At 38.4% G+C, this 14,094-nt stretch overlaps 1 protein-coding gene across 4 annotated transcripts in view; it reads right to left on the bottom strand.

Annotated features, from left to right (window-relative positions):
- CEP128 (centrosomal protein 128) overlaps window positions 1–14,094 on the bottom strand; it is a 221,658-nt gene that overhangs the window by 205,842 nt on the left and 1,722 nt on the right. For 3 of the 4 annotated variants that reach the window (XM_083375275.1, XM_083375272.1, XM_083375273.1), the window contains exons 2-7: window positions 9,876–10,019; window positions 7,636–7,722; window positions 7,383–7,506; window positions 6,957–7,075; window positions 4,733–4,824; window positions 3,271–3,343 (exon numbers count right to left, since the gene is read on the bottom strand). In XM_083375275.1, the coding sequence (XP_083231401.1) occupies window positions 3,271–3,343; window positions 4,733–4,824; window positions 6,957–7,075; window positions 7,383–7,506; window positions 7,636–7,722; window positions 9,876–10,013 (633 nt within the window). In that variant the 5' untranslated portion in view covers window positions 10,014–10,019. The remainder of the gene's footprint in view (window positions 1–3,270; window positions 3,344–4,732; window positions 4,825–6,956; window positions 7,076–7,382; window positions 7,507–7,635; window positions 7,723–9,875; window positions 10,020–14,094) is intronic. The other variant, XM_083375274.1, reaches the window with a different exon arrangement.

Raw genomic sequence — 14,094 nt, 5'->3', positions numbered from 1 at the left:
CAAATTCTAAAGCACCAAGTTAAAATTAAAACACAAGAATAAAAACCCCACCAATCCCCATCAGGCTAGGCCGGCTTGAACAAACAGAAACGTCTTGAGATCGCGACGAAAGGAGCGAAGATCGGGCGCCATCCGGAGCTCTACCGGTAGCTGATTCCACAGCTCCGGAGCGCCCACAGAGAAGGATCTCCCCCTGGGGACCACCAATCGACATTCTCTGATCGGTGGCACCCTGAGGAGGCCCTCTCTGTGGGAACGCACAGGGCGCAGGGAGCTTGATGCCGGCAGCAGATGTTCCCTAAGGTACTCCGGCCCCATGCCATGAAGGGCTTTAAACACTGTTACCAGTACCTTGAATCTCACCCGGAAGACAACTGGCAACCAATGCAGCTCACGGAGCAGCGGTGTAACGTGGGAGTATCGGGAGACTCCCAACACAACTCTCGCGGCTGCATTCTGTACCAGTTGGAGCTTCCGGGTGGTCCTCAAGGGCAGCCCCATGTAGAGAGCGTTGCAGTAGTCTAGACGAGAGGACACGAGCGCATGAGTGACCGTGCACAAATCATCCCGGCTAAGATAGGGCCGCAACTGGCGCACCAGGCGAACCTGGGCGAAGGCCCCCCTAGTCACAGCTCCTATATGGTCTTCCAGGGTGAGCCGTGAATCTAGGAGGACACCCAAGTTGCGAGCCCTATCTACGGGGGGTAATAGTTCACCCCCCATAGCCAAAGGTGGAACATCCGAATAAACCCGGGATGAAGGTATGCAAAGCCACTCAGTCTTGTCGGGGTTCAGCTGGAGTCTGTTCCTCCCCATCCAGACCCGAACCGCCTCCAGGCACCGGGACATCACGTTGAGGGCATCACTGGGGTGGTTTGGGGTCGAAAGGAAAAGTTGGGTATCATCAGCGTACTGATGATACCCAACTCCAAAGCCACGAATGATCTCACCCAGCGGTTTCATGTAGATGTTAAACAGGAGAGGCGAGAGGACCGACCCCTGAGGAACTCCACAAATGAGAGACCTCGCGGTCGACCTCTGTCCTCCTGCCAACACCGACTGCGAACGTCCCCGGAGATAGGAGGAGAACCACTGTAAAACTGTGCCTCCCACTCCCAATCCCCTGAGACGCCGCAGCAAGATACCATGGTCGATGGTATCGAAAGCCGCCGAGAGGTCTAATAGGACTAGAACAGAGGAATATCCCCTGTCCCGAGCCCTCCAGAGATCATTCACCAGCGCGACCAATGCCGTCTCCGTGCTGTGCCCGGGCCTGAAACCCGATTGGTACGGGTCTAGATAATCCGCTTCATCCAGGACCAGAGGGAGCTGATGCGCCACCACACTCTCAACAACCTTCGCAAGAAAGCGAAGGTTGGAGACAGGACGAAAGTTGTTTAATACAGCTGGGTCCAAGGCAGGCTTCTTGAGGAGAGGCCTCACCACCGCCTCTTTCAAGACAGCAGGGAAGCAGCCCTCACTCAGAGAATATCTTGATCTACTTGATCTACTCATCTGACTAAATCCCCCACTCAGAAAAAGAAACTTATATAACTCCATAAGTACAATAGGGAAAAGTAGATGGCTATATTTGACCAGAAACAGATGAAAATTTGATTATAATGAAGGGACAACATGTGCTGAACTTCACATAGTGCAATAAATGTCGAGCTTTTAAAAAATCTGCTTATTACTAAAACTCCTGTTTCTGTGACCTTTAACTGGGCAACAATGTGCATCATGGGGCAATAATTTTTGAACCAAGGCACTTTAAATAGACTTAGAGAATGTGTTCAAAATCTGGGACCCATGAATTGAAATTTGGCAAAGTTTACAAACTTTTTATGACACAAAAATTAAAACATAATATGTTGTGACATAATACAAGATGCCATAAAACATTTCCTGTACTGATGTTTGATTGTGCTATACAGTTCAATATAGGCTATTTTCAAGGTAGATACATCTGAATTTGTCCCAGCTTTTCTTTTGAAGGCAGCACATTAAAAGTTCAATCCCTGTTGAAAGCACTGAAGAATCTAGTAAGGAAATATGAAAGGATGACCCAAAAAGTCATGGGTTGTCTAGTTATTTTTAAATGCCTACATTATTTGTACATGGGGACAGACTAGTATAAATGTTGAAATGGTAATAGCTCATATAATAAGAACACAATCAAAAACTCAGGCTCAGAAAATATTGTGCAAGGAAAGGTACGGTCCTAAGAAGTGTAGCTCCTTTCCTGTAGAATTGATTCTTGGACTTGATATAGATTAATACAAAATTATATACAAATGATTATTAACAGTATTATCTTCTAATAATAACCTAAAATAATAAATGTTTAATCTAGTTCATTAGCATCCAACAACTCATGAGAAGAAAATAGACAATGACAATTGCAATATACAGTAAATGTAATTATGTTTCTTTCAATATCTCTCTACCAACTTCCACAACAAAGTAACTGAAGTATCAGGATCAAAAAAGTTGTCTGATTCCAGTGTCACTGGAACTTCTCAACCTAAATCTCATACTCCCTTCTCTTCCCCTGTCATATCGATTTATAAAAGTTTAAAAAAAACCTTATCTTTTGCTATGACTGTTACAGTGCCATCACTGTCAGATGGAATCCAGATTCAAAACAGGGTAGATTTCTATTCTGAAATATTCTAATCTGCTTTGGAATTTAATTTCAGATAGGAATCTGAAGGACAGCTACTGTATAATACGAACCTTCTGAAAACAGAAGACATCTAAAGATTTAAGTATCTATGTTTATATGGAACTTGACTCCTCCTCAGATATTTAAAGAGTTAATGCAAATATTAGAAAATAGCCCCCAAATTTAATTTAGATAAAATTCAAGAAATTCAAAGTAACAAGCAGAAAAGGAGGTAGTATTTTTATATAGGAAAATATACAACCACATTAAATTCTTCCTAAAGTCTAAGAGGTTTCAGCTCAGAAATACAGTAGTCCCTGAATTCTTTTCCTAGCAATCCATAATAGATAGATAGATAGATAGATAGATAGATAGATAGATAGATAGATAGATAGATAGATAGATAGATAGATAGATAGGTAGGTAGGTAGGTAGGTAGGTAGGTAGGTAGGTAGGTAGGTAGGCAGGCAGGCAGGCAGGCAGGCAGGCAGGCAGGCAGGCAGGCAGGCAGGCAGGCAGGCAGGCAGGCAGGCAGACAGATAGATTGTAAAAATCCAAATCCAAAACCTATTTAAGAAATATTGTTGGTTTTTCAATATACTCACCAATTCCTGTCTTTGTGATTCATCAAGTCTGCCAGATATGTCTTCCAATCTTTTTTTCATTTCAGCATCACTTCTTAGAATAAAACAAAGAAATTATACCATGTACTACATTAAGCAAACTAGTTTCTATTTTTATTACAAAATTGTAGCAACTTCTTATTTTCAGAATATGTTATTGTTTTAGAACAGGGTTGTTTTTTCTTTCCTCTAATGAGAAGGAACTCTAGTAGAGTTCAACAAACAATAGTACAACAAACAATTGAAGTTTATAGTATAAACTAGGTGAAGAAGCAGATAGGTGGCTTAACTCTGTTTTGAACTACCTAGAACTGTTAGAACAGAGGTGCAACAGTTGGGCACCAGGGACCAGTTCCGTGGAGAGAGGTTTTTCCATGGACCAGAGGGTGCATGATTTTGTGTGCTGCCACGGATGGGGCTTTGTTTGTTTGTGCAGACCAGCTGCTGGCATGCCACAGCCCAGTACTGGTCCACGGACCGAGGGTTGGGGACCCCTGTGTTAGAAGGTGCTAACCATCACTTGTATATTACACTTGTAATATGTGCCCTGTATTAATTGCTAATAGGTTTGGGTACAGTACAAAGTCTTAGTTTTAACTTCCAAGTTCTTTATGGCTTGGCGCCTGGATACCCATTTTATGGCTTGGTGCTTGGATACACACAAGACTGCCTTTTCCAAGCAAAGTCCACCTGGGAGAAATTACTTGTAGTGTCCCATTTTCATGAACTAAAGTGACTGAGGCCAGAAAATGGTATTTATAGTCATGGCACCAGTACTGAAGCAAGACTAGTTTTTTTAGTGATTGATTTCTACAATTTGTTTATAGACTCTATATTCAAGATAGCTGTGATGACTGTTTACTTTGCCCTGTAAACCGCCCTGAGTCCTTCGGGAATAGGGCGGTATAGAAATCTAATAAATAAATAAAACTCTCGAAATTTTGGGATCAGAGTATAGCAAGGAATATCTCTCATATGCATCTATCCATGCACTCTATTAATGGCTCTTCCCCAAACTGTCAAGTGAAGTTATGGAGGAGTTTTATAAAGGACAAGGGAAAGGGTTTTCAAGCTGTATAGTTCCAACTTAAAAAATGCCTTCCCAAGGAAGGTAACTTTGCAGCCACTTAGTATTTTTCCATACCTTGCTACATTATTCCTCTTCAACAACTTTTGTATGCTTTATTTTAATAAAAAGTGCCCAAATTACATTGGGAAAATGGCTTTGATGTATATCATTTTATTGCTTTTATTGGATTTTTAAACATTTTCATAACTTTTGTAATGTGCCAGAGAACCTCTGTTATTAGACAGATGCAATAAAATTAACACATAATGTAATACAATGCAGTGACTTAACAGAACCTTCAAACATCAAATATTTGTTCTCAGTGTTAAATATTCAAGATTCTCCACCAACCAGAGACAAGCTTTCATTTCATACCGATTTCTTCTTGAAAGTTCTCTGGTGAGGTCTTCCCCTAAGCGAATTTGTTCACTGCTGAGATCTCTAAGTGACTGATGTAAAGAATGCAGCTGCAGTATGAACACATACAGTACATAATTAGCTGTTCCATCATTTGGTATAGATATATTCAGTATATTTTCCAGTACACTTTCAAAATACTGAAAGCTACAAAACAGCTATAATAACAATCATTAGAAAGGACATAATTATTAGATTTTTTGCAACTTTATAAATTAAGATCTATTCAAATTAGACCAAAGGACCTGGGTCAATCCTATGTAACTATTTCAGGGCAAAATTTATTGAAATATTTTAATATTTAGTTTTCTTTTGGAATTACTTAATATCCTACAGATTTTTTACACTCAAGTTTTTCCTTTACTCTAAAAAAATGCATTACTTTTTTAAAACATGTTATTCTTTTTCCAATTACTGGCACGACCTTTTGAATATCTGCTAGCTGAGATTTAAGGTAGTAAATATTATTCACTCAAGAGTGTCTTAAAACACTTTCCTTAAACCATATTTTATTATATTTTTGTTGCTTACTGTTGTACATTTCTCTCATCTCTGTCCAACTGTCTTGTTATCTTATTCTTAGATTGATAAATCTCAAAAGAATCTTATCATATTAGCATTGTTTTAAACATTTTAAAATACACTAGCTATTCCACAGCTCAATTAATGAAAAGCCATTAGCCAAAATCTGTTTTACTCTCTAACAAAAGAACTTGCAAATAGTAACAGCAGTAAACATTACTCAAAATAGTAGCACAAGTAATTCTTAGATTATAGTAGTTTTATACACAATTATTTCTATATACTACATAATAAATGTATTGGATTGCACTGATAAAATGTAGTGTCACATTTAAAAGCTTTAAAATTACTATTAATTGTGGTTTGCTTAGTTATTATCTAAACATTTCACCACTTGCATTCTGAAAAACTACACTTAAGCAATTATTTTTAATAAGCTTAGGACAAAGCACTAAAATTAAAAACATACTGGGTACAAATGTGTTATTGGGTATGTGTACTATTACACAACATAGAAAAACTGTCTTAATGGTTCATCTCTGAGAAGAATATGTGTTCTCTCCTCAAAGGAAGATGGTACATTTTTAAAACACAGTAATAATAGCAACATATTAAAAAAATACTGCATCAATTCCACATAAGCTTAAAAGTACTAATTGGCATAAGCTGTTTTATTTTGAAATGCAAAAGGACAAATTTTAAAATGTTGATGCTTTAGTGCAGTTTAAGTTTGCTTTCTTTTCTTCATATGATTGTGATTAGTAACATGGAGCAATTGTCCTGAAAACATATACAAAGTCCCACTAGCCCAGGAAGAAAAAAGCAAACAGGAGTCATCTACAACAGGGCTCCTCAGCCTTGTCAATTTTAAGATTTGTGGCCTTCAACTCCCAGAATTCTTCAGGCAGCAAAGCTGGCTGAGGAATTCTGGGAGGTGAAATCCACAAGTCTTAAAGTTGAAAAGGTTGAGGAGCCCTGATCTACAACATACAATTGAAACCTTCTAACAGTTACCATATAGGAGAGACAGTCAAAAGATTAACAGAGTGCAACACAAACAGCAAATAGCAGTTAGATGAGAGAGAGAGAAAAAAACCTTCATTTCTCAACACATGAATAGACTCAGCCATAGTGTCAACCGAGTTAATATTACCATCTTAAATCTAGCCAAATTCAAAACGCTAGGGAATTCCTGGAAGCCTGGCACTCAGACAAGTCAGCCATCAACAGACACATTTAGATAAATAGTTTTATATACCATTGAAATGAGATAATATAAAATTAGGAATGAAACAAATCAACTAGAGCGTATCCCCTTCAGCAAGCAACACTCAGATAAGCAAGGATTAACATCAGATAAACGTCATGCAGAAAACAATGATCCAATCAAAGAACCACCAAAGAGGATACCACATCCCCACCAAAACTGCTGGGGCAAGCTACTATATATCAGTTCCCATGCTCACTCACACGGATGTTACCTAGTTGGGTAATGAAACATCTGCAAGCAAACAACCAAGAACTTCACAGATATACAATAATTCTCAAAGTCTACATCAACAACTTAATAGCTGAATTATAACTTCACTAAGTAAAAGGATTTGGAAGAAGTGGTTACAGAAAAACATGAACCTATATGCTCTTAAGAATACCTACTCACCTGGTTCAAGTTACCTCGCTGATCAACAAATCGAACAGCAGACCTAGACCGTCGTTGCCTGGTACCTAGTGTTGCACTGTAATCTCTGAGAGGAGAGGTAGGCTTGAAATGATGACCTTCTTCACAGAAAAAAGATAGGAGAATCAGCACAAATTTCTCCTGAAATATAATTCATATCTGAAGGGCTGTCTATTCTTCTATGAGTCTGCCAAGATACTAGTATTAATCTGCTCAAACATTATATTTTCCACCATACTTACAGGTAAACATTATTCACACATAGCTACATCATAGCAAAACTAATCAATAGAGATTTTGCTATATTCATGAAAGTACAAAGGTCTATTCAAACATTCTATTTAAAATGTCTATTCACCCACAGATAAATGAGTGTATGATTTCAGCATGAGGTTCATTAAATAATACCTGGAGTTCCACCATCCAGGTCACTTGCATACAAGCTTGAAAGAGATGCACTTCTTACTCCAGAATTTCTCAATAGTCGTTGGGTCTTTAATTGGCCCAGGGACTCTTCCAGAGTTTCTTTAAGCTATATGAAAATGGCAACTTGTTAGGTAGAAAACAATTTTCCTTCCAAAAGCACTAAAGAATAGAACAGAAACAGGAATTTTATACTTTTACAGATTCTAATTATTAAATTCAATCAATAGCTGCTTACATTTGCAATTGTTTCTGCCTGCTCATTGTTATACTCTCGATATTGGCCCAACATCTGATCCACATGTCTTAAATTCCAATTTGCATCCTTTAAATATGAGAGGAAAACATAATTAAACTATAATCCAACCTATAAATACTGAATATGAAATGAGAGTTAAGTGGGGGAGGTCAATATTCAAAATAAGTAGTTTGTGTGCTTTTCTTACCAAATGTGTATCCTTGTCACAACCAGTTTAGTGCCCTCTGATATTTGTGTTGTACTTATTTATTAAACTTTCTTACAATTATTAATGCAATGCCTCCTCCTGGAATTCTAAGAGATCCACTTCAATACAGCTGTCAAAAGTGTATTAAATTTGTATTTGCTCTAATGTTTCTTGACCTTGGCAACTTTATGATGTGTGGGGTAGTTCCCAGAATTCCTCAGTCAGCAATGGCTAGAGAATTCTGGGAGTTGAAGTCCACACATAAACTTGTCACTATTGAGAAATGCTGCTCTAATCAATTAACCTCATAGTCTGCCTAAAGCTATCATCATGTTGAATAATGTGGCAGTATCCAGAAACCTGCATATCTTACTGTTTCCTTGATCGTAGGTAATTTAGGAATATTAAAACATAATGAACCAAAAAGACTATAGGGAGTGAACTTGTATGGAGTTAAACCACTTACCTGTGTATCAGTAGAAACTATCTAGAAGAAACTATTTAACAGAAACTATTAAGACAATTAACTAAACTATTAGAGCTTCCGGTTGCCCTCCGGGTGAGATTCAAAGTGCTAGTAATGACCTATAAAGCCCTAAATGGCTTGGGTCCGGACTATCTAAGGGAACACCTGCTGCCGGCATCATCTTCCCATCGTCCTGTGCGCTCCCACAGGGAGGGCCTTCTCAGGGTACCACCGGTTAATGAATGCCGACGGGTTATTCCCAGGGGAAGGGCGTTCTCTGTGGGTGCGCCTGCCCTATGGAACCAACTACCTACAGAACTTAGGACTGCCCCCGACCTTCGTTCATTTCGCCGGGACCTGAAAACCTGGCTCTTCGAGCTGTTTGGCCCAGACTGAGGGGTTTTTAATTTTAATTGGGTTTTAGATATACTTGGGGCTTGAATTTAATTAATTGTTTTAATTTATTTTAATTTTTGTATTTTATGGTTTTAACTGCCCTGTAAACCGCCCTGAGTCCTACGGGAATAGGGCAGTATACAAAAATAAATAAATAAATAAATAGATAAATAGATAAATAAATAAATAATAAAATAATAAAATCCTCTCTCAAACTTTCTCAGATTTACCAATGACTGCACCTGGAATGTTTTGCATGTAAAGTATAGGCACCATGACTATGTTAAATCCAAGCATAAAAACTGATGACTTCTCAGCACTTTGTTCCGTGTTATGACCTATTTTCTTTCTTTACTTACAAATAGATATTGAACTATATCTAAATATGGAGGGATATAAAGCATATAATCAGTCAGACTTTCCATTTTATATTCAAACTGTCTTTTTTTAAAAAAATGTGGGTTTTAGTACATTATAAATCATCTTGGCCATTTTAATAGACAAGCTATGTAGTTATTTATAGTTTGAATAAATAAATAATTCTCATTTAACAACTGCCCTGTTTAATGACTGTTCAAAGTTGTGACAGCACTGAAAACGTAATTTTATCATTGGTGCTCACACTTATGACCATCACAACATTCCCCACACTCACGATTGTGAAATGGGCATTTTGCAACCAGCAGGCATTTCAACCATCGCAGTGTCCCTCAGTCATGGGATTGCCATTGGTAGTGCACCCCTTCCTTAAGAGGCCCTCCATAAACTCAGCCATCCTTGATAACTAGTGTTTTGTCTCCAACTTAGCCCTTCTGAGAAGAACATTGAAACAGAGGCTAGATTAAATCCAAACAAAATAGAGTTTCTAAATACTCATTAAGGCGCTCTGTTCCAGACTAGTCTTTTCATGGCATGCCACTGCTTTTGAAAGAGCAGAGCCAAAACCTGATGATCTTCCTGGATTTATAGCCACTGTTTTATGGATGGATAAAGGCTAAGGTCTGGGAAGGAGTGCTCAACTACTATTAAGTAAACTACTAAGAATCTGACTAAACAAACTTTTCCCAGGCTCAATGTTACAAATCAAGACAATTATCTGACCATATAGAATTAGAGCCCTTCTTTGTAATTCTACAAAATTGTTCTAGAAAGTAGACAGTTCATAGCAACCTGCAAAGTATTTGCTAAAGTGTGAATCTTCTCTGCAACATCTTCGGTTTCATGATTTCGGATTCTGGTTGCTCTTATAGGACCCCTTCTTCCAATTCTACGACGGATATTATCAGAGTCGCTGGATGAATCTGCCATTGGAATCTTAAGGGTGAAAAAGACTCATATTAGTAAATTTTATTACATTTTACCAATTGCAGTATCATATCACCACGAAACAAACATACATACTTACACACATTCCCAATTAGCAACCTTCTCACTTTGACAACGAGGACACTTGAAAAAGATTTTGAAGGACAGGTAGATTCAGCAAACAATATGTACAGATCTACTGTTTATGCATAGCCTAGACTTTGCCATTTCCTTAATATATCACAATCTCACTAATCTGGGCTTGCATTAATAATGATGACAAACCCTACCCAAAATTTGTAAAGTACTAAAAAGCACAGATCTGAGGGATGCCTCAATGTTGAAAAGATGGTGATCAATCACAAGGCTCAACACTGTACATTGTATAACTCAGAATGAAAAGTTATATTTGTTTTGTCTTGTGTTTGAAAGTGCAAGGTTTTCTAACAAACTGAATTTTTCTTCTTTTTATGACCCAATAGGCCAGACATGTCAAACTCGCAACGTCATGTGACGTCGTGCAACATATCGGGATGGTTTTGCCATTGCCGGCAATGGGGTGGGCATGGCTTCCGGATGACGCATCCGGCCCATGGGCCAACAGTTTGACACCCCTGCTATAGGCCCTTAATTCAGAATAAAGTCAGGGTGACTGGATGAAGCTGAGCATTTACTGACCAGATGCCCTTCCTGACACCAGCGTTGAGTTCGCAGTAGATTTTTTTTTCTTTGTGCACTAAGTAAGAAACATCTGCTGCTACCTAGGATTGAACTCTCAATCATTGGAGTGGGGAGCAAGCATCTTCACCACTAGACCACTACGCCGCTGAACAAACTGACTGAATATTTACACTGAAATGTCTGAATTTTGACCATTATTCTTCATGTTCACAGGATTCTAGAACAATCATCTTTAAAGCTCTATACTGTAGCAAGGTTATAGAAGATACTATAGAAGAATTTTTTTGTAAGTTTGTTTCTCTCTTTTTTAAAAATCCCTATCAAGCTATTCTGTTACTAGTATTTTTCTGACTTCCTCAAATCAAACTTTTGCCTTAAAAAATAACACAGCCCTGGCATTGCTTTTCTTTCCTGCAAATTTGCCACTTCAGTATTGGACTCTTAAAATTTGAATTCATTAAGTTTGTACTCTGGCATCAGAATGGTACTGAAACAGACGTCATTAAAGATGAAGCAAGAAAAATATCTCAATATACAAAAAAACCCCACCCAAATTAAGTAAAAAAAATATATCTGAAAAAAGCAGAAAGTAAAAAAAATGAAGGGGGAAAGTTGTCAAATACAAAGACAAGGTAGTTATACGAGGGCAATTCAGAAATAAATCTCTGTTAGAGCATGTGCAAGAAATAGGCAGGGATAGTGACGCCCTTCCTATGGGTGCCATGAGCAGTAGTTCAGTAGGCAGTGAGGAGTGAAAAAAGGTTGTGTTGCTGTTGACTCGTCCACTAGCTCAACTGAAAATGAACCAGTTTTTTAAATGAAACAGTGGCTTGTGTCGCACTGCTTCGATGATGACAATGCGCTTCACAGTGCTGTTACAGGGTGGCTTCATTCCCGGGCAGATTTTTTTGCAGAAGGAATTTCAAACCTTGTAAGATGTTATGACAAGTCCCTCAATCTGAATAGCGATTATGTTGAAAAGTAATGTATAATACAAGTGTATAATACAAGTTCTTTATCTGCGAGTGTCTGTCATTGATAAATAAACCAAACGGAGGTTTATTTCCAAATTGCCCCTGTATATAAATGCAGGTTCGACCATTCATTCAGCAACTACTTAAAGATGCAAGGATACTAAATGAATGGGGGACCAGTCCTGACTGTCCCAAACCTTCCCAGTTATATGATCACAATCTGGGTGATTGGCAATCCATTTACAGTTACAACCAATTGCCAAGCTTCTTGCGGTCACATGATCACCATTTGCAACTTCCATTCCACTTCTCCAGTATGCAAAGAAGAAGCTAGCAGGGAAGATCACACGTTGCTGAAATAATTCTCCTCCACATGTGTACCCTCTCCCAACCCCTTTGCAACCACACCACAGCAGTCACTTGCATAGCCCTGCACACCCTCCCTGCACAGCACCTCCTGGGTACCCCTCAACCTCCTTGACCCTCCTCAACCTCTTGTATACTCTGCACACTCCCTAACCCATTGCTCCTTAGCACACCCTTTCCCCAACCCATGCAACACCTCTTGAGCATTCTCACTCACCCATCCAACCTAGGAAGTGCCTCTCACATACCCCCTTGCACCCTTATCCAATCCCATGCACCCTCTCCAATTCATGGTGTGGGAAGCCAACAAACCCTGGGATTCAATTAACAACAACAACCAGAACTGCAGGTATCACTAAGCAATATGGCTGGGCTTTATGACCACATCCCTTAGTAACAAAAATTCCTATTCCAATTGTCATTGTTAAGTTGAGCAATACTTGTAAGTAACGCAAAGATGTTACACAGAATAAATGAATAAGAAGTACAAGGGATTTATTTTACATATGTTACAGAAAAAAGTGACTTATGGCCATTTTTCACATTTCCAACCACTGCAGCATCCCCCATGGTCACTTGATCAAAATTTGGATGCTTAGCAAGTGGTTCATATTTAAGATGGCTGCAGGGATTCATGTGATCACCTTTTGTGACCTTCTGACGAGCAAAGTCAATAGGGAATCCAGTTTCCCTTAACAACCGTGTTACTACCTTAACAGCTACAGTGATTCACTTAAACAGCTGTGGCAAGAAATATTGTAAAATGGGGCAAAATTCACTCACTGTAGCTGTCTCATTTAACAACAGAAAGTTTAGGCTCAGTTGTGGTCACCTGTGTTCTTTTTGCCTGACCTTGTTGGGGGTGGGAATGTTTTAAAGAAATATCGTAGTAACCGATTGTTTCCAGACTGTTATCGTTATGACTCTCAAGTTTTCAAAGACATACTATACTTCCTCTTACAGCAGTTTTGAAGAATCTTACATATGTAAACATCTGCAATTGTCCAGACATTTAATATCATTATGCACATACATGAAAAGCTTATATTCACATATTATTATGGTATAGCAAATAGCAACTTGTCCTAAACGCCTGATAATCACGACACTAACCAAGAAGGGTAATTTCTAAAAACTACTATTTTTAGTACAACAACTCCAAAAACAAAAGCTTCATTCAGAACCCACATTACTAAACAGCAAAATAAAGTCTCATTACTTCACTGCCAGGAGCAGTATTAAAAGAAAAAAGGAAAGTTACCTGAATCGATCTCATTCATCCAAAAACAAGGCAACCCGGTTAAGAGTGTTTACAGTATCTTTTTTTTTCTGAAACAGAATTGGACTGATTCTTCCATTTAATACAACATTATTCTACAGTTTACATTAGTTTATAGATTCACAGAGATAGAAGGGATCATTTTGGCCCCTCACTCAATTCCTTCTCCATGTAGAAATTCAAATTAAAGCCTCTCTGAAAGATGGTTGCTAGTCTCTATTTGAGTACCCAGTAAAGGAGAGTTTAGCAGCTCTCTCACCAATCTGTCAAAGCCAGAATGCTCCTTCTGTTAATAAAATGTTCATTAACATCCAGCCAGAAATTTCCTTTCCTGTTTCTTAAATCTATTATTCAATACAATAACCCCTACCTTTGATAAATTAGTAAAACAAATTAGCGAAAAGGATAGTATAAAAAAATACATGCACCATTACAAATTTTCAGGGTGAAGAAGCTCAAGTAAGCTGTTAATGAACTTCACAATCCTCCAGAACACAGTTTACCCCCCCCCCCACTTAAGCACAGAATGTCACAATTACAAATAAAATATAGACACAATCATAGGAAAAAAGCCACACCCTAGCAGACTATTAGCAAAAAGACACTTAGGAAACTTCAAGTACAACTTCTTCAAACTTCAGTCAACAGGAAAAAGGAAGTTGAGTCAAACTAAGAACTTAGGGGAATATTTATATGTGCTGAACCACTTTTATTTCAGTCAGTATAAAATTAAACAGAATACAATTGTTGAAAAAGTAGGTTGAAAGGGAGCAAGGGAAAGCTT

Source organism: Vipera ursinii (genome assembly GCF_947247035.1).
Source record: "Vipera ursinii genome assembly, chromosome: 1".
In the NCBI taxonomy this organism is placed as follows: domain Eukaryota; kingdom Metazoa; phylum Chordata; class Lepidosauria; order Squamata; family Viperidae; genus Vipera; species Vipera ursinii.
This window is presented reverse-complemented; position numbering and strand designations above follow the sequence as displayed.